A 21,280-nucleotide genomic window follows, 5' to 3' on the forward strand; every position below is an offset into this window, starting at 1 on the left:
AGAAACCCTGTCTCAAAAAAAAAAAAAAAACCACACAAAAAATGGTATAAACATTTTAATTTTTAAAATTTCGCATTGTATGATTTATTGGAAAAGGTGAAATGATTCGGCTTTCATTTTTAAAAAACCAAGTTTTATTATTCAAGTTTTCTTTATTCAAGTTAGAAAATGTTATTTCAAGGAAAGTCTTTCCTCCAGAGATGACTTGCTGATCCTGGAGAGGTGGTCCTAAGTGCCTGCCACTGAGCCTTGACTCAGCTGAGGCCTCCAAACCGGGGCAGGACAGTCCTGAGCTCTGAGCTCTGAGCTCTTGCTCTCTTTCGGGATGACGGTGGCAGGGGGAGCTGCCTCCCAGGAACTTTTGCTACTTTTGGTCCCGCTACAAAGCCCAGCTGGCCTTGACTCTGTCTCAGCTCCCAAGGGCTGAGAGCGCAGGCTGGCAGCCGGGCCCCACCACACCTGACAGGCTGTTTATCGTGTGCTTCATTGACTGGTTTTTTTTTTTTGCTCTTTGTTTCCCCACATTGCCCAGGTTGGCCTGGAACTTCCGACCTCAAGGAGTCACTCCATCTCAACCTCCCGACTAACTGAAACTAACGGGTTCGAGAAGCACTGCCTGGCTTCGAGAAACTTCCTGAGCTAGGCCCTTTCTAGTTTACCCCAAACTTAGAGATAAAGGCACGATAGGGAAAATGTAAACTGGGCTCTGAGATTTCTCACTGTGCCCCCCCGTTTAGCTTTGTCGCAATAGAGAGGAGTTTGGCTTTAAGGTCATGGGCTGAGGACTGACAACACGGCTACATGGGGAAAGGCACCTACTCCAAAATTTGGTGACATGAGTTTGATCCCTGGGACCTGGAAGGTAGAAAGAACATATTCCCCTATAAATTGCCCTCTGATCTCCACAAATCTGTCAGCACTGCCACTTACTAAGTTAATTAAAATAAAAATTATTAAAACCAGTGTTTGACAATTATTCCCAGCATGAGTATGAACTGAGTATTCTTTAACAAATGTGTCACATCCTGTGGTTTTAAATACAAATTTAATCAGCATTTGACCTGAAAACCATTGCTTAACATTCAAACATATTAAAACTGTTATTTCAATGTTAGAATTTTACGTAATTGGTGAAAAGACATTTATGAACTTAAAACTCAGTGGGGCTGGAGATGGCTCATCAGTTAAGTGTGCTTGCCACTCTTGCAGAAGACCTGGGTTCAGGTACCAGGACCCACACAGTGGCTCACAACTACTTATAACTCGGGATCTTATGCCCTCTTCTTGCCTGCTTGGGCACAAGACACCCATGTGGTGCACAGACACAGATAAATTCAGGCACACACATTTACATAAAATAAATATTTTAAGCCAGGCGGTAGTGGTGCACGCCTTTAATCCCAACACTCGGGAGGCAGAGGCAGGTGGATCTCTGTGAGTTCGAGGCCAGCCTGGTCTACAAGAGCTAGTTCCAGGGAAAGCTCCAAAACTATAGAGAAACCCTGTCTCGAAAAACCAAAAAAAAAATGTTTTAATAACTCAATTAATGGTTTACAAATACAGCAAATATCCCTCTTAATATGTCCAACTTTCACCGATGCCCCAGCATGTGAACTTGTCCAAAAAGAGCCTCAATGTTGAGGCCTTTCCGTGGCAATACCAAATAATTCCAGTCCTCTCTCATCAGGCAAAAGATGATTCACCAGGCAAGGCTGAATACGTTTCTCTTGTGAGCTGGAGCCTCTTTTTGGGTAATAATACGACTAGACATGCATCCAAGGTCCAGAGGATTGGGAGTGATTGGGCAGTGCCTAGAAAGGGATGCAGACAGCCAGTTTGCAGATGGGATCTGGACAAAGTAGAGAAAATAGTAAAAAATAAAATAACACTTGTGAAAGAATATGGAGCCCCAGAGGGGGGAAAATGCAAGTTCCTGGAGACACTGCCGTTGCCAACTCTAATTCCGCATGAGTGCTGACTGCCTGCTCCTCATGTATTCTAAAGGGAGCAGCTGAATAAGAAAGTTCCCTCTAAGGGGCCAGAATGAGCCTGCTTTGATCATATATACTTCTGAATGAAGCCGTGGCATCTTAAAAATTCTCTGCATGTAATGGCAGCCATAGCAAGGGAACATTTGATGACAACTCCTTCCTTGAAATACCTCCATCCAAGATTTGTGGTCGTTCTTCAGAGACTACCGACATTTAAGTTTGATGTTAATTACACTATCAGCTTAGATATATACTGCCCCAGAGAAAGTCAGGCCATCACATTCTGTAATTCAATTCCTTTGCAGAAAATGAGTTGTAAAATTTATGAGTCACTTTACGCGTTCCCTGCTCTCCGGTATGAAGATGCCCCACTTTTTTTGATGAAGAAGAATGGCAGGCGCTGCACGCTCTGCCTTCTCCTTGGCATCTATTAACATTTGCTGTCTTTTTAAATTTTTTCCATGCTGGTCTTCTGACAAACACTGCTCAGCAAGCTCTGATGCCTCTAGCAATTCTGTCAAGTCTCAGCTAGTTTGCGACCCAACATAAAATTATTTCTGGTTTCTGATACATCATTGGTCCATTTGTCTTTCCATCTACAGGTCAAGGTAAAATAAGATGTCATACTTTCTTTTGTTGGTGCTGTGGTAAAACACCTTGACAAGAATGACATAGGGAAAAAGGGTTTATTCCGGCTCAAAGTTCAAAGGGGTAGTCCATCACAGGCAAAGTCAGGCCTGTAACGGGCTCAAAGCACTGGTCCCATGACATTCACAACACAGAGAGCAAAGACCACAATTGCACGTTTCTACTCAGCTCCCGTTCTCCACTTATACAGCTCATACATCATCCCAGCCTGGATATGGTACCCACTGTGTGGATTTTCCTCCCTTCACTAACAAGGCGGAGAAAATCTCCCATGGTCAAGCCCAGAGGCCTATCTCTCAGATAATCTAGATTTTGCTATGCTGAAAATTAACACAACTATCACAGACAGAGGGTATAAAAAGAGTTTATTTCAAAGGCAGGAGAGCTTAAAAACAGATTCCTGCATAGTAGCTTGCAGGGCATCATTAAGGAGAACTGTGCAGCTTGCACTGAAATTTACCTTAGTGAAAAGGATTTTTACCATGGGTCTGAGGATAGTGTGTTACAGAAGGTAACTGGCATCGCCATTCCTAGTTTTGTGATATTAAATGCTTCTTATAAGCATGGAAAAAAATCTTTCCATTTTTTATTTAAAAAAGATGAATCAAAATTTCTTTAAAAGTTGTGAGCAAAAAGTATCTGTAGCACAAAGGAGGCTGAAGAGTAGGAAACTAACTCTATTTTAGAACTCTAGAAACTGCTTTATAATGTGTTGTTTGGCGTTCCTAGCCATTTCAATTCTTCCAGCTAAATTCAAGTAGAATCCAAAGGCTATCAAATCAAGCCTTTCATTTTCCTTTGCAAAATTATTTGAAAATGGATGAGAAATGCTCAGAATTTAAATAAATGTGCCTGAAGCTTTTCTTTCCTCGTGTGTATTATTAGCTAAAAGAGTAATGCTTTTGTTTATAAGGAGAACACTAACATAAAAATTTGAATTATTAAATGTTAATGGTTTCATTACATTTTTATGTTCATATATATTAAAATTACCAATATTTATAACTAAGGAGCTTATAGAATATTGTTGTTTTCCCATAGCTTTTTGTTTTGAGACATGGTCTCATTACACTGCCCCAATGATGCAAGCAATTCTCCTGCCTCAGTCTCTTCAGTCACAGGGAGTACAGGTATGTGCGCTGACATCAAGCTACAACTGATTTATTTTATTTAAGATTGTGTGTGTGTGTGTGTGTGTGCTGTGTGTGCACAGGTGCCTGCAGAAGTCAGAAGAGGGCACTGGAGTCCTGGCTCTGGAATTAGTGTCAGTGGTTGTGAGCTACCAGATATGGGTGCTGGGAATAGAATTCAGTGTAGACAGAAGTTCCAACTGTTGCTTTATGTAGAAATTCTTGCCAAACGTTTGGGCGCCATTTGCAGATGGAAGTTTGTCTCTTTCTAAAAAAAATTACAACACTCTTTGGCCAACAGCTCAGGCTTATTATTAACTAGCTCTTAAAACTTAAATTAATACATAATTTTTTATCTCTGTTTAGCCTCATGGCTTGGTACCTTTTCTCAGTGAAGCATTTTCATCTTGCTTTTTCTGTATGTGGTTGGTGACCTGTAGACTGAGCCCTTTCTCTTCCCAGAATTCTTCTAGTCTTGTTGCCCCACCTATATTTCCTGCCTGGCTATTGGCCAATCAGCATTTTATTAAAACAATACTAGTGACAAATCTTTACAGTGTACAAGAGCATTATCCCACAGCAACTTAGTTCTCTGGAAGAAAATTAAGTCCTCTTAAGTACTGAGCCTTCTCTGCAGCCCCGACAGTAGGTTTGAAACTAACTCATTTTGTCCAGTTACACAATAATGTCATGTTTTTAAATAAAAGAAAATGGCTTCATGCCTTCACACACATCGGTTTTTTTTTAATCTAATCATATCAAATGTCTCTAGAATTAAAACAGATCTTTTTCTTAACATTGATAAGAATTTTCCCAGTATTTCACCACTATATAGTATTCTTGCTTTTGGTTTGAGATATGACTCCATTATGGTCAAATCCACATCTATTTTGCAAATAAACTATTTTTCATGAGGTCTCCATGGTGCTGACATAGGCTGTATCGTGTGCTCACAAGTCCTCCTTAGGTGCAGGTAAACAACTGAGCCACTACCATGACCACAACTGGCACCTGCCTCCTCTGAAGGATAAAGGGTGGGGACCACACTTTGCCCACAGAGGGGCACATAGCGCTCTTCTTCAACAAACAGCTTGCTTACACAGCAGCAGAGCTCAGTGCAACTGCCTGGACATAATCACCTTATCCTGTCAAGAGCATCTCTCATACATTATGGGCAAGGTGTTCAGGGTCCCTCCAAGGGATGCAACACAGAAAAGCCATGTAAATGGTATGGTATGGTTTACTGCTCAGTGTATTTGCTTCTCCCTGAAGACAGTTTATTTATGTGGCAGCATTTTTGCCAACAATAAGGTCACATACTACATTTTCTGGCTGATCAGGGAAAAAAGCTAGAACATAGGTCAAATTCTCATGCAGAAGGAGAAAGAAGTTTGCTAACTGGGACCTGCAGGAGACTGATATTAACTTGCTTACAATGGAATCTTTCGCTATATCCTGGATTATACTTGCTAATCATCACTGTTCAGAGCGTTAGCTTTGATATTCATATCTGAGATTAGATGCACATGGAAGAAAGTTTTCCTGCCATGTTTGGATATCGATGTCTTTAAGCTACCTTGCTATTTTATGTGTATTTATGCATGCCACTGCACATGTATGGAGGCCAAATGGCAACTCTGTGGAGCAGTTTCTCTCTTCCACCAGATCAATGTACAGATGTATCAAACGCAGATGGGGAAAAAAGAGGTTGCTAGTGTATTTTGCTGTTCCTTATTGCTTTTAGTAAAGTTTCAAAAAAAAGTTCTAAGAACTGCTTAGTTTATATGCAGAAATAAAGGGAAATGGAACTATCTAGATGTTCAGGGTCTGTGATATTGAAGAGTTACTTTGCTGCCTCAAATGCTCATAGAGATAAAGGAATGGTAAAAGTAAGGGTATTGTCCTCGCAAACAGCTTTTGTATTTCTGCTGGCCTTAAGGTGGTCTTTGTAAAGATGAGAGAGGAAGGTACAGATAGAAGGAAGCAAAGAGCTAAAGCTTAGGGGCTAGGACTAGAACAGATGTTAGCTGTGGTTATCTACACAAGAAATGAACTGGGAACAACTAGGCCACAAGCTTACTGGGTTTAAAGAAGCCTGGTTGCCACAGAAACCATGAGTCTGGCCTGGAAATGTCTGTCTCTTTGAATTCCTTAAAGCAACATAGACTCAAGCCTTCAAACCCATCCCTGTTGAAAGAGTTGTGAGTGATGGGTATGCTAGTGGAGAAATACACATCAACAGTAATCTCTGATGTGGCCAGCAGTGGTTATGGGCAAAGTGGATTCTCCAAGGGGAGCTAGCTGGCCAGACTGCCCGGCCAGAGCCAGTTCTCACTGATGAGGAGTGAAGATGGCTGTGTAGCAGCAGCTGTGTGTATCCTCCTTATAGACCTTTTCATAGCAGTAAACCCGGTGCCTGTGGCACCACACTGCAGCTGGGGTTGGGACGCAGTCAGTTGTTCAGTGGTTTCTATGACACCAGCTATCCGAAGTCACTTCACACCTTACTGGAGAAAAGAGGCTACATCTTGCTCTGCCCTTGGTCTGGAAACACACCCTTACCCTCTCCCTGAGTCTCAGTTCAAACCCCACCTCTCTAGTGGTTCCCAAATCCCTGCAAGCCTTCCGTTCTCCTCCTCACCTCACCCCTGCTCAGCTCCTTCACTGGAATATAAACTCCCTCAGGGCAGGGCTTGATCGCATCTCCGGCTGAAATCTCCGCACCTAAAACTGACTGTAGTCTCTTGGTGATTATTTGTTGAAATGAAAGGAATAATTAGGTGCTTGTAATTTCTGAATGTTGGAAGTTAGATACCTGATTCTTGTTAGTTATTTCTATCACCGTGTCACCAATGGCAGGTATTGACTTGTGTGTGAGAAAATTGGGATAACGCCTTGTAAGGTATCATTGTGTATTAGGAAAGCTAGCCTACAGTTTGTCCTACTAGTCAAGTGCAGTTATCGCTAAAAGTAAGACATTGGGTCTCATTCTTGCTGTGTGTTTTAAGGCTCAAACAGAGGAGCACAAGATGCAGCTCATCGGTAGTGCTTGCCTAGCAGGGACGAAATCTGGGACACAATCTTCAACACTGGGGCAAAAAGTGATTGAGATAATGACAAATTGGAAGATTTCCATTTTTTTGAATCGCTGGTGTTGATTAATTTTAACGCAATGACCTGATACACCTTGGACATCCTTCATAGTCTCCTAAAGCCAAAATTCAACAGACTGATGTAATTACCACTTACTCAAGGCAGAAGCTAAAGTTCACCAGACAGGATATCTGTCAATCCAAGCCAACCTATTTAAGACTCATGCCAATCGGTGTGCTGAGCGGCCAGGATGTAGTGGCATGAGTAATATTACCTGTGGCTTCCTATTGGCTAGAGGGACTGAATGTGGCAGAGAGGTAAATTACAACACAATTCAGCAAGAGCTATTCTTGGAGACATGTAATATTACAGAGGACCATACCATAGCAGACAAGCAAAAAAAAAAAAATCAGAAATACGTGCTTGGTTATCAGTGAAGCATAGACTCACAAGTGTAACTGGCAACCAAGTGAAGATGGAGGGTTTTCTTGGCCAAAAAGATCTGTGTCAGAGAGTGTGCAACTACCCATCCTATTTCCACCCATTACTTCTCTTTCCCCTCTGGATTTATTTGCTGGCCTATAGGCTAACTCAAATGCCCACTATGGTGATGGAGCTTATTCGGGAACCTAGCACAGAGTCAATGAGCAATGAAAGCAACTGAGGAGTGGCCAGTGGGACCTGGAAGCAAGCCTACATCACATTTACAAAAGCTTGATTTTCTGTAGGAAAAAAAAATATTTTGACTAACATTTTTTGGAATCCGTTAGAAGCATCTGAAATGGATGACACCAAGCTGTTTGCCTAAAACAATGTCCCAAGCCTGAACTGGCATGGATGTGTTCTGAGATTAAAATAGAAACGTGTTTTGCTAACAGAAAACAACTTGGAAATCAAAGAGACGTTCAAGCTGGAAACATTTTTCCTTTTCTTGCAGAAGATTCCTAGTTTTACACACACCGATAAATCAGGATAGGGCAGCCACCCTGTCAGAGAACTTTTCACTAACAATTCAAGTAGCAGAGACCTCAAACAGATGAGTTTGGAGTGACATTTGTTTTTTTTTCTTTTTTTTTTAATCCTTTTTTTAATTTATTTATTAAGGATTTCTGCCTCCTCCCCGCAACCGCTTCCCATATCCCTCCCCCTCTCCCGATCAAGTCCCCCTCCCTCATCTGCTCGAAGAGCAATCAGGGTTCCCTGACCTGTGGGAAGTCCAAGGACCGCCCACCTCTATCCAGGTCTCCTAAGGTGAGCATCCAAACTGCCTAGGCTCCCCCAAATGGAGCAAACAATTTCAACATTTGTAAGCACCTACTATGTGCCAGACAATGTTGCAGGCACTAAACAAAGATAGCTATTCTTTTAGGGTTTGCCTTAGAGCAGAAAGACCATGTATAAACAAATTATACAGTAAGACAAAAGACCAGTGGGGGCCGGGCGGTGGTGGCGCACGTCTTTAATCCCAGCACTCGGGAGGCAGAGGCAGGCGGATCTCTGTGAGTTCGAGACCAGCCTGGTCTACAAGAGCTAGTTTCAGGACAGGCTCCAAAACCACAGAGAAACCCTGTCTCGAAAAACCAAAAAAAAAAAAAAAAAAAAAAAAAAAAAAAAAAAAAAAAGACCAGTGGGATGGGGAAAACGCCCAGTTTAGTGGGAGGTGACGCCAAAGGGGTAAGATAAGAATTTTAAATAGTACTCATATTTGGCTTTCGGGTGATTTCTGAACAAGCTAAAGAAGTGAGACAGCTGTACAAGGGCATGCCTAGAGGGTACCAGAAGGCCACGAGACTGTGAACTGAGAAGAGAGGGGATAGGATAGTCACTGGAATATGGTTTGAGAAAATGACTGATTTAAGTAAGTTTCAGTGATACTCTAGGAAAAGCGTGTATTTTCACATGAGCAGTCCTTCAGTTTAATGCTTTTTACTCTGCAGCAATTAGTAACTATTTCAAATGGTTTCACAGAGGTCCCCTCATGACCAGCCACCACAAGCTGCCTAGGTGGTAACAGCCCTTCCACGGCGAGGGTGGTGGGGGACAACTTGGTGGAGTAGAGCTGCGGGAGAGAGGAACAGTTTGCACGTTTCTTCTTCAAAACCGACCTGAGATGCAAACACCTTTTTCAGGAAAAAGGCACAGGGCTACGCCGGCCCTGCTCTTGAAGCAATCTCTGCCTTAATCAGTTCAAGAACCTCTGCCGTGTTGGTGCCTAAAGCTTGTGTTCTTACCCTGCAGCCCGCCTGTCTGGGGAGCCCCCACCTGTCTGAGGGACCCCGCAGAGAGCGTACCCTCTCCCCCCCCCCCCTCCCCGCCCCAACCTCCCTCAGTTTTCCTCAGGCTCACCCTTTCAGGCAGGTCCCCCAGCTCTCCCTCTTCCAGGCTGTGCTCGCAACTTTTCTTGCAGCCCGGGGCAAGCGCCACTCGTGGCAGACGCTGGTGGCGCGCGGCGTCTCCACCCCCTGAGCTGCCCCAACCTCGGGGGCCCGGGGAGGGGCGAGCCCCGGCGCGCGCTCAGGGCACGAGGGCTCCGGGGAAGGGAGGGCGGCGGGCTGCGCGGCTTGTCCCTCCCGCCTCGCCCCTCCCCGCGGGCGGGCGGCGCGACTCCCGCCGCAGCACCTCCCCTCGCCAGGAGGGAGCCGGAGGGGCTCTGCCAGCCTGCCGCAGACCTGCCCGGCTGCGCGTCGCGCCCTGTGCGTCCCAGCAGCTGAGGGTGTCGCACCGAAGGAGACCCGGAGATCCCGGGACGCACGGCTCCCCGTAATCCGCAGCGCCCCACGTCCTGGCCCGCCGGCATGGCTGTGCTCCTAGCGGCGGTGCTCGCGTCCTCGCTCTACCTGCAGGCGGCCGCCGACTTCGACGGGAGGTGAGATGGGTCCCCGGCGCCCTCTCCTTCCCGCAGGGACCTCCGGTTGCTCAGCCCCGTTCGGGACTGGGGAGCCGGAGGCTCGTGCCCCGCTTGCGTTGAGCGCAAGCCGGCGCAGGGACACAGGTGGCGAGTGGGGCGTCCCTGCAGCCCGCGGCCAGTGCTCAGGGTGGACTGTGTCCGGAGGCGAAACTTGCAGGTGACCGGGCGGCTCGACAAAGGGTGGCGGCGAGGACGCGACTCGGGAACGAGGGGCACCCGCGAGCTCCCCTCTTGATTTCTGGAGGGGACGGGAGCTCAACATGAGGACTAAGGGGACCCTCCGTGCTTGTGTGTGGTGTGTGTGTGTGTGTCCTCCAGAAGGGACAGAAGCTCAATATGAGGATTGAGAGGGGACGCTCCGTGTGTGTGTGTGTGTGTGTGTGTGTGTGTGTGTGTGTGTGTGTCCACGCGGCACCACTCAGACCTGGCGGGCCTGACTGATGCGTGCTCTGACAGGTCCCAACAATCTCGAGCTGGGTCTCCGCTGTCACTGAGCATGTCCTCCCAAGACCGCGGCGCGCTCTCTCCCTCTGAGATCCCTCGCCCTGAGTGAGGGTCGCTCCCCTCAGTCCCTGCTGAAGGCCTCAGCTGGACAGGTTTCCCGCTGGTTCACCCCGCCACCCACCCCGCCCCCACCCCTAGAGCTTGTCTCTCAACTGCCTTGAAGATGCCGCACCTTTTTACCTGCAATCTTGGAACGAATCAATTGCAGGATTGATTGGCTTTCCCGGAGGGGAAGCCACGGAGCGCGGAAGAGTGAAGGCAGCGCTCCTTGTTCAGCACCTGGTCGGAGGAAATAGAAAGTTAGGGGTTATTTTGTACCTTGGGCCTGAGAGTAAAGAGAAGATGAACTGAAAAGATAAAGAGTGTAAGGAGAAGTGGGAAGCAGTCAGGGGCTAAGGCTTTTTTTTTTTTATTAAAACCAATTCTTTGCCCACTCGTGAACTCATGGTGCATTGCTTTGGGGCACACATTCCCAAGAGGTACACACACTTGTAAATGTATTACTGTTTTTAAAAGGCGTCCAAAACAGCCTATTTAGATGTGCGGGAGTAAGACAGTCTGGTAGGTGTGAATCTAAACTGCTAAGGATCGCATGCTAAGCATTCTCTGATACATGGGGTCTGCACCTTAAACTTGCAGTCCTTGAATTGCTGATGCAGACAGCTTGCAAAACACGAAGAAACTTTATGCGTTCCCCACAGTTTAAATTCCTTGGTTTTAGACCTCTCTTGCGGCATGACAGTGATGGGAGGGGGTAGTTGGATCGAAATGAGTTTTATTGCGTTTGATTTTTGAATAGCCTCTTCTTGCCCATTTCCTTATCTGTCCTTTATACTCAGCAGAAATTCTTTCTGCTTTGCCAGATCTGTTATTCAACGCTTTTCAGTGTACGGTGGGTGTATCCGTGTATGGTGTATTAGTCGAAACTGCCCCCCTTCCCAACAGCTGTGGGTCTGGGGAATCTGTTTTATTTCAAGCTTTCAGAAACCACCCCGTGAATGGTGGTGGCCCGGGATGTCTTGGTTTCAGCTGGCACTGCTTCTCTCCCTACTCCTGTGTGCCCGGTGTGTGTGTATGTTTAACTTTACAGTCAGAAATTAGATTGTTGGAGAACTATTACTGAGAAGGTGTCCTGTCCTGAAATTCCTACCGACAGTAAGGAGTTTGTAGCAAAGTGCTGGGTGTGGTTTAAGTAGATTTTTCTGTGTAAAACAAAGAGAGAACGATTTTAAATCTCACGTGTCTTTATTTCACATTTTTTTTTTTGTTTGTTTGTTTGGTAGGTGGCCCAGGCAAATAGTCTCTTCGATTGGCCTGTGTCGTTATGGCGGCAGGATTGACTGCTGCTGGGGCTGGGCTCGCCAGTCCTGGGGACAGTGTCAACGTGAGTATCAGGTCTGGAAGCTCCAATTCCTTTCCACCATGGTTCTAGACTTTACTCTGCTCTTTGAAGGGTTTGCTGTTACCAAGCAAGTCTTGGCTGTGCAGATCTGCCCCAAATCCTTATTCTGCCCTTTTCCAACCCAAAGCACCTGTGTCATGGGTGCCAGCTTTACCATTCATTCGCAGAAAGCCACCTACCATGCTGTCTGTTTGTTTATTTTATTGTTTTATGCGTATGGGTGTTTTCTTTTCTGTATGTCTATGTACCACATGGGTGTTGGGGATTGAACCTAGGTCTTCTAGAAGAACAGCCAGTGCTCTTCACTACAGAGCCATCTCTCCAGCCCTGTGCCACCCACTTAAGCTTTTGTCCTCAGCTTCTTCCACTACAGGGTTCTTATCAGGCTTCTCTCTTCCTTTGCTCCAAGCTCTGAGATGAAAATGAGATAATGTGTCTAGACGATATTTACACTAAATAAACCTGGAACTTAAGAGTACCTATAAAATCTTCATCGGGGCTAGTGTGTAAAATGACACACTTGCTATTGGCAAGTGTTTTTTTTTAGGGAGATAAGTTGTGCTGACATCTACATGGGCCAACCAATAGGGTCATGGAAAACATCATTTGTAAATTCCATAATAAATCAAAGCCTCAGAATCGGTGCCAAATCAGAACACTGATTTCTGTTTTACTCGTGATCAAAATAGACACATGCCTGGTAAAGTTCCTCCTCGTCCTAAACAAAAATGTGAGTCATTTAGCACATTTTCCAGATTTTACTTAGTTCTGGATCTCAAACATTTACCCTGGTCTTCCTGTTTTTCTCCGCGCCCCCCCCACCCCACCACAAAGAGACACCCCAGATGATCAAGATGTTTTCTGGGCATCTTTTGAGCACAGCATCTTGTAAGATGAAGGGAACTGAGCTGGACTCCACATTGGGACATCTTGTCGGGCGTGAGGTATCGTAGAGAAGGACAATGGAAGGGGCTTGAGGGCAGTGGCAGTGTGGGGACTCCGGAAGATGAAGGGTTCCATCGCTATTATCAACAACACTCTGGTGTTCAACTTTGTTGAGGAAGGAGGACGATTGTCACAATTTAATCAGTGGACATTCAGGCTGTTGTCTCCTGTTGGGGACAGGCAGGTGAAGGGGACTAATGTTTGGCTTCCTATGACTTAGAAGCACTGGCCCCTTGCTCACTTGGGGCATTGCCTCCTGCAAAAGAGAGATGGAGTTTCTGGTTTCTAGTCCATGAAAGGACCAGGCAACATTGTCCTGCTTTGACTGGTTAATCGATTCAGATTAATCGATTAAGTTGTTTCAGGGGGAAATGATCCAAAACAGGACTGGCCCCTGGGAGGATGTAGCCTTCTGCCAAATACATGATGGTGTTAGAAATTCTGGCAGTCAGAGGCAGTATTAAGGTTGATGAGCTACAAGGCTAGATTACCAAAAGAATAAAGAGACCCAGTCATGAAACAAACCAATCCTCGATGAGAACAGGGTCAGACTCTTTGCAGGAAGGAGCTCACTTGCCTTCTTCCCTGCTGAAACTCTCAGGAAACTGGCAAATTCAACAGTGAAGGGCCTAGAGGTCTGTGCAGTCGCCCGGCCCCTCCCAGGTCAAGGATCCATGCCCTGGCAGAACGCCCTGTGCAGCGGTGGGCACACCTTCACACCTGCCCCAGAGGCAGGGATTAGGAGAATGTAGGTTCGATGCCAGGTGTGTTGAAAGAATTCTAGGGTGAAAACTCCCGAACTCTCTGGAGAAGTCCTGCTGTGGAATTCCCCAAGCCACACTAGAAGCCGGCCCTATTTTCCTGTACCAAGTAATTAAGATTTCAAGTATGCACTAGCTTGGCAAATTTGAATCTGAACAAGTACGGAGGCCTTTTAAAGTTACAGTGGCATTATGAAATATCATCCCAGAGATTTCTGAGACCTTTTCTTTCTTTCGTGCATTTCCTACCAGATTGGAGATGCTGTCATTTTCAAAGCTTCCTTTTGTTACTAAAAGAATGCCAAGTAGGGGCATTGGGCATTTCTCCTTTCCCCTTTGTTAGTCCTGAGCCTGCGAGGGAAGTGCTGTGTAGGAACTGGAGATTAAAGCGGTCACATTACAGAGGTGTAAGATTGTCTTTGCCACATGGCTGTTCATCTGCAATGTGCGAAAGTTCAGGAGCCAGCATAACCCAGGGCGGCATGGACGTCGGGTCTAGACAGCCCGGTTTTAAATTCCGGTTTGACCTTCTTGGCTGTGTGACTTTGGTTGAATAATTCATCATTCCTGTACTTCCTCTGTTATCTTCATCTCTAAAATCAACCTGAAATATTACACACCTTAACGGCGTAGAACCCTGAAATGAGCTGTTGTTTGTATAGCACTGAAATTCTTCCTGGCTTAAACAAATGCTACAGCTGTCCTTGGTCATGTTCAGTGTCCATGCTGAGTTCGGGAAGAGTAAATATGTGCTATCAAATTCTGAGTTATTCAATCAGGAAAAATACACACTTTGTGTTACTGCTGGCTAAATTAAAAAATAGTTCCGAGGTTCCCTGTCTCAAGGAAATGAAGTTTCTTCAAATTGAAAAGGGGCCTTGGCCTTTAACACCAAAGATGGCAAGACCATAAGGATGAATTAAGATTCTGTTTTCTTCTGCAGAATCTTAGATGGTCTGCCTTCCTTTGTTTTGATCTAAGGTGGAGGAATGTGAGGGCAAGAGGTCAGCTCAAAGGGATGCAACAGCACCAAAAAGTGGCTTGCGGGATGAATGAAGTCTCTCTAAAACACTCCTGACGGTTATGCCTTCTTGAAACTGGAAGTTTTGCATTCAATTCAAGGAAGACATCTCGAATTAAGTCTATGTGATTTCTAGCCTGGTTCTAAAAAAAATATAATGTGAAAAGTATTTTTGGCTCTTTGACTTTTAAAATAATCTGAGTGTTCTTTTCCATGCCGCTTGCTTCCTTATCCAAGGTGCCATGGTCCTCTGATTGACTCATTTTAGGATTTTCCTTCAAAACAACACAGCAAAACAAATGCTAACTGTAACCACTCTGTGTAACAGGTGGTTACAGTTTATCTCTAAACATAGGTGTTGCTGGGGGAAAGTGGTACCCATATTGTCTACCGGATCTTATAACCTTTGGCTCCTCCATTGGGTTCAACATTCATGACATGTCTTGACCCAACAGTCACCCGACTCAGATATCTACACCAAACCCTCTCCATCTCACCCCTGCTTCTTCTCCTTTTCCTGGACTTATTTAGAGAGACTAGCGTTGCAGAGTCATGGAATTGTCTGACCTCCCCTCTGGCTTGCCATCATTAACTACAAAGCCGAATTTAACTCTGGAACGTTCATCGTTTTCTCCAGGACTGCCGAAGGCCAGAGTAGAACAGCCCCGTGGGCATAGGGTCTGTCCTCATATTTCCTGCCTGTCACCCAGAGCCAATCCCAGCATTCCTACCATGCTGGAAAGGCGTGACAGTTTCCAGAAATAGGCAGGCTGTGTTTTCATAGTTCTTTGTTGGGTCAGACCCTTGGTGTCTTTCTATTCTCTGACTCTTTGCTTTGTGTTCTTGGCTCCTAAATACATCTCTTGCTCATTGAAAATTCCACATTTGATTTTCTAATTGTCTTGGGCTTTAAAGTTATTGGATATTAATGGGGTTCTTTATTATCAGATGAAAATCTCTTATGTTCACTATTGGTGGCTACATATTTACAGCACACAGTTCCTCGGTCTCTCAAATATTGTCACAACATGTTTGCTTCTTGCATGTAATTTTCTGTTATTTAGGTTTCCCCTCATCTGAATGGCACATTTTATATGAATTATGTTAATTTCCTCTCTCCTCCTGCCAAGTAGAGACTTTCGTAGTTGAGGTTTCTGTGTTTCAGTAAAAGGAGTGGATAACTTGGGGGCTTGGGATGAGGCCCCACTTTTGTAGCTGCTTAGCCACCTGCCTGCCTGCAAAGGTCATGGAGAACTTCCGTGATGAGAGGAACACAGAGTGTGTGGCACCAAGCACTATGTTTTCTCCCTTTGCTGTGGAGACCAGGCTCAATGACAACAGTATTTTTGTTGAGAGCACTTTCCAGAGCTTAGAGTTCTCTGACTGTCAGGGAACTGAAGGAGATGATATGGATTAAGACGGTTTTGTATCCTTTATCATTAAGAGCATGGAAATTGTAAATATTTGTGTTGTTTTGGGTGGAGGGTAGGGAAAGACTGACCCTTACAAACACAGACAGACTGATCTGTTAGTTCTGGGCTCTTTCTTCCTGTCAAGTCTCTTAAGTTAGTAAAGGCTGCAGCCGGACAAAGCCCACCTGAAGATTTTGGACTGATCAACTCTAAACTTAAGGTTAATAAAGAAGGGACTGAGAATAGCAAATCTTCCTGAAACCGTTTTTGCAGTCACCTGATTGTTGGCGTTAGACTGTATGCTGCTTGCTGGTGCATGTAGACATAGGATTGATCAGCACATTATTGAATTGCTTCTGTATTTCAAGTAAGAGGCCCAGAGCTTCACTGCAGCAAATGAGACCCTTAATTTTATGGTTGTTCTCTTGTGTCTTCGCTCAGAAACTGAGTCTTGTAGAAAGAGATGATTTCTTTTTTGATCCTTGTACGGGTCATTGAGTTTTGTCCTCATTCACACCATTTCATGAAGTGTGTCTTTGGTAAGTTTAAATGATTACTACTAAATTAGAAATTCTTCTTTTTGGCCCTGAGGATCAAACCCTGGGGCTTGAACCTGCTGGGCAAGTGCTCTGCCAGAGAGCAGATCCACCTAGCCCTCAGGTGAAGCCAACTTGGAAAGTCACACATGTTATTCCCCTCACAGAGGTCTCCTCTAGCAAACATCTTTCCGTCCGTAGCCGACAAGTAAAACCACTTTTGTTACACATAGAGTCTGCCTTATATTAACAGCTTATTTATAACTGTACAATTGTGTGTGTCCCAAGAATAACTGGGAATCTAGGGTAGCTGTTCTATCTGGAGCCATATTGGAGACAGCTTAAAGGAGGTGAACATACCCCATTGTCCTGAGTTCATCAGCTTCCTCTCCTCATTATGAGATTAGAACAGAGACTCTCTTTTGTTTGTTTTTAAGGTAGGAATAAAAGCAAGACTGTGGATAATTTTAGAATTAATTTTGTCACCAAACCTGAATCCCCAAATCCTTAGGAAGTGAGGTTGGGTTTGTTGTTGTTGTTGTTTTCTAACAAAGGGTATTCAGCCGCCCCTTCCCTGGAAAGACTGTTTAAGAAAACGGAGTTCCTTGAGTGACCTGGAGTGGTCTAGGAATGCAGATTCCAAGCCCAAAGCAGTGTTGAAGAATCTTGACCTTTTGAAGCAGGTAGTTTTTGAGTGTGTGTGGTCTTCAAAGTGAAGTTGTAAAGAAACAACTTTGCTCTTTCTTTCCACGGTTAGAACTGATCTTTGCAACAATGCTATTAAGAGCCCCTGATTTCCCAAGCTCCTTCCTCCAGTTAATCCAGGCAGCTCTTAACCTTTACAGAGTAGAAGTTTTAGTGCTTATCAAGCTGAAGGGCTGGGCAAGTCAAGAGGAAGCATGGTAGACTCTTGAGAGGTAGTGACCAGGTCTCTCCTCACACCCCTGGCACAGGAAAACACAAGTCCTGCACACAGGGCCCTGGGAGCAGAATGCTGCTACTCATATACCAGATCCTGCAGCACACAGTAGGTGTGCTTCTTGTGCTGTCCCGCACAATGTTTCTGCTTGGTACTCTGTCTGCAGGGTTTGTGCTCTGTGCAGTTCAAGTCAGACCAACTGCTTTTGGGACGATGGTTAGTGATGTTGACCCACTCCATGGGGATCCCACAGCGAATAAGGATGGTATTCAGTGCAGAGATTGAACTTTACTGTCTCCTCCACAATGCAGAGGTAGCTTTGCCTTTTCCTCTCTTCTTTTTCCTCATTCAAAACTTACTGTTAAGTTTACAAATACAGAAATCTATGCAAAAGCTACAGAGCACTTGACAGTTTGCAAGTCATCCATGATAAGTAAAAATTAGTAAGAAAAGGGCAGCTCCACCGGCGCAAGAAATCCAATCAGGTCAAATCAAACCAAATCAAAATGCCCATTGTTTTATTAAGAATGACGCTCTCTGGCGGCCTAGTGCATGGCGGGGAGACAGGACAGCAGGGAGCACATGCAGACCCAAAAACCACTTGTTTCTCCTCTGGAAGCTCACTTCAATATTCTGTGGGAGTGGTCCTGACCCCCCCATGGCATGCTGGGATTTGGAGTCCAGACCAATACAACTCCCAGGCCTAGGGGCTGGGATGGATGCGAGGGGCTGGGGGGCTAAGCTCCCAACTTAACAATCCATCCTTGCCGTGGGCCATGTTGATCTTGGTATCATTGTGATTTTAGTATATATGCTCCTGAAGAGAGCAGGATCTTTTTTTTTCAGTTGTTTGTAGGTTTTTACATTTTCCCAAAGCTTTTTTTTTTTTTTAGAATCTTGATCTTTTTTTTTTTTAGAGAGAAAAATGTATTCATTTCCTGAGATAACCACTCCTCAGAGAAATAATCGCCATCAGTGGTCCTGTATGCCTTTCAGAGATATTTTTCATACTCTGGGTCTCTTCTCTGTCTCTCTTGCCACCTACCTGCTCTATACAAATAGAATATAGTGGATAACCGTGTTGAAATAGGAGCAGTGGGGCTGTGTCCCGCCACCCAGCCGCCCACACGGCTAGCTTTATACCCGAAATAATTAAACGGAAACTGTATTCTTTTAAACACTGCCTGGCCCATTAGTTCCAGCCTCTTATTGGCTAGCTCTTACATATTAATCTAACCCATTTCTAATAATCTGTGTAGCCCACGAGCTGGCTTACCAGGAATGATCTTAACCTGCATCTGCCTGGAGTGGGAGAATCATGGCGACTCCTTGACTCAGCTTCTTTCTCCCAGCATTCTGTTCTGTTTACTCCGCCTACCTAATTTTATGTCCTATTAAAGGGCCAAGGCAGTCTCTTTATTTAACCAATGAAATTAACACAAAACAGAAGACTCTTCCCCCATCATAACCGGCTCTGTGCCTTCACTGCAGAACATCTCAAAGTCATTTCCTTGTTATCTGTATGTGAAAAGTCCCTTTGTATGGATTCATTGTGTAGCTGCCCTGTAATTAATTAACCAGTCCTTTCCTGCTGGGTCTGTGCACTGCTTCTAAAATAACTTTGAACGAAATGTTGAAATCTGCTGAGTTACAGAGTTCTAATATGTAGGAGAGACAAATGCTTGTGTGTGTCTGAATGGCGTACATATTCTTAGCTCTGGTCAGTTAGAGAGTGGTTTCTCACTCAGTGATGCTGAATCAAGAGACTGGTCCATTGCTTGTTGCTTGATTTTAGGATGCTCTCCGTCCACCTCTCTTCCAAGGAAGCCTCTTGTTAGTCTGATCCTAGTTTCCTGTTTTTCCTTAGACATTTGACTAATGTTGGTATGATGGGCTGAAATTTGTCCCTTTGCCAATATCTCCCCCTGGCTTGTAGCCGTCAGGTTGTCTACTCTTCATTAAGGTAGAGTCTTTTTTACTTGTTCTAAAGAATCACACTCTCTAAGGACTTTCAACTTCAGCTCTAATGCAGTGTCCCTGTGCACGTGGTGTGTGCTGTGTTCCCGGATCCATAATCTCTGAAGGAGGAGTAGAAGCTAAGAGTGGAATGCTATCTGGGACACATTGTTACAAAAAGACCAAAAGCACTTATTAAAAAGAAAATGCTTTTAACACTGGGGGGGGGGAATGGATTTACATTTTCTATTGTCTATTTTGGTTACGTTATTTATGTAACTCATCCTTTGTAAAAGAAAAATTAAGGTAAGAAGTGAACATTTAAGTGAAAAAATGAAAAGGGGAGGGTGGAGGGCAGGAGGGATGGAGGGAGAGAGGGAGGAAGAGAGAGCCCTCTGGAGCTGCAGTCATGGTAAGTATTTGTTTCCTTCTTGTTTTCTTGACTCTAAGTTCTCATCTCCAGTAGACATTCATTGTTTCTTCCTAGTCTTTGCAGTAATGCCGAAATATTTTTAAGATTTTTCACTTAAGATCAGCAAAAATTAAAACTCTTCTGCACCTTAACAAAAGTGTTTGAAGACCAGTCCTTACAGGTTCACGTAAACGTGACTCAGTCCTTTAAATGGCTTTGCAGTTTGCTGTCACGCAGATGTTCAATAAGAATCCCCTACTCATATGTAGCAAGGTAGTTTTCAATGTTGTGTTCTTACAAGGTATACCAGCTACAGTAACTGTCTGAGCGTGTATCATCATCAATGTTCCATACAACAGAGTATGGGGGAACTCTACAGTGATATCCTGTTCCGAGAGAGAGAGGGTGGGGGGAGAGAGGTAACTAAAAGGAGAATAAATCTTGATTGATTTTTTAAAGTGACATTTTCTGCTCAGTCACTTTCTACTTTTGGTCCCTTTGAAGATGCCTTAAAAGATATACAGACCTGATCTCCTTAATCCTATTTGTTTTTGTTCTATCTTGTTTGGAAACTGGCGCTTTTTCAAAATCATTTTCATTTTACATTTGTTTGTTTGAGACAGGGTTTCTCTGTAGCTTTGGAGCCTTTCCTGGAGCTAGCTCTTATGGACCAGGCTGGACTCGAACTCCCAGAGATCCTCCTGCCTTTGCCTCCTGAGTGCTGGGATTAAAGGTGTGTGCCACCACCGCCTGGCTTCATCTTACTTTTTAAAAAGTAAGAAACGAATGTTTAAGTAAACATTGAAAGACAGAACAGGAGGCAAGCATTGTGGATAGAGTATGTGATCTCCTCCTGATCTATCTGGACTTCAAGGAGGACTTTTCTGTGTAAGCACTTGGGCCTGGGTAGACGGGAAGAGCCTGAAGAAAGTACTGTGCACAGGATGGTCTGGAACCCAAACTTCAGTCTGCACTCTCCACTACAGTGTGAGGAGGGGCTGGATCTCATGGACTCCTCGCCAAGCTCCTTGAGCAATGAGACATGGAATCCTGGTGCATGGATAGCCTGTAAGATTTCTCTTAGTCCCTCCCTTCCTCTGTCTCTCCATCTCTCCCCTCTTTGCCCCCCACTCTGAAAACAAATCATCACAAAAGTCCAAATAGTAACAAGAGGATGGTGTGTGTTCTGAGAGGGCTCCAATCCAGTAAAGACCCTGTCTCCTTAGGAGAAGCAGAGATACCTAGTCTCCAGACACCTACACGAAGCAGCAGTTTAATGTGCCAGGATTCTCACCTTGAACAGCCCTGGAGGAGAACTCAGGAGTTAGCATTTTCTACTTAATCAAAACAAATGAAGGATCTTCTTCAAAGAATAGTAGCTAGCCAAGACAGTTTAGCTTGTGAAGAAAATCAGTTGCACTGGTCTACAGTGGTTGTTAGTGCTTCTCTAGGGACATGTTGGGACAAGAAGCAAAATAATTGTACTTACTAAAACGTTGCATGTTATGAGGTATAGCATTTGGTTAAGTAATACCAAATATAATTTTCTACTTTAATGTATTACAGTATCATTATAGATTTTTTATTTCTATACATACATAATTACTAATACATAATTAAAGAGACAATTACGGTCCTTATA

General features: G+C 44.5%; 1 protein-coding gene and 1 long non-coding RNA gene across 3 annotated transcripts in view; one reads left to right on the plus strand and one right to left on the minus strand.

The window, feature by feature from the left end:
- Nucleotides 1–9,382, minus strand: part of LOC121450352 — a 56,551-nt gene extending 47,169 nt beyond the window's left edge. Inside the window, exon 1 of the long non-coding RNA XR_005974590.1 lies at nt 9,209–9,382. This is a non-coding gene — a long non-coding RNA (uncharacterized LOC121450352). The remainder of the gene's footprint in view (nt 1–9,208) is intronic.
- Nucleotides 9,383–9,498: 116 nt separating this feature from the next.
- The window catches only part of Npnt (nephronectin), a 65,133-nt gene continuing 53,351 nt past the window's right edge, over nt 9,499–21,280 (plus strand). For both annotated transcript variants that reach the window (XM_041658895.1, XM_041658904.1), the window contains exons 1-2: nt 9,499–9,728; nt 11,558–11,658. In XM_041658895.1, coding sequence (XP_041514829.1) covers nt 9,658–9,728; nt 11,558–11,658 — 172 coding nt within the window. In that variant the 5' untranslated portion in view covers nt 9,499–9,657. The remainder of the gene's footprint in view (nt 9,729–11,557; nt 11,659–21,280) is intronic.

Source organism: Microtus oregoni, unplaced genomic scaffold, assembly GCF_018167655.1.
Source record: "Microtus oregoni isolate MIOR12 unplaced genomic scaffold, Mior012 000000F_ref0000247, whole genome shotgun sequence".
NCBI classification, from domain to species: Eukaryota; Metazoa; Chordata; class Mammalia; order Rodentia; family Cricetidae; genus Microtus; species Microtus oregoni.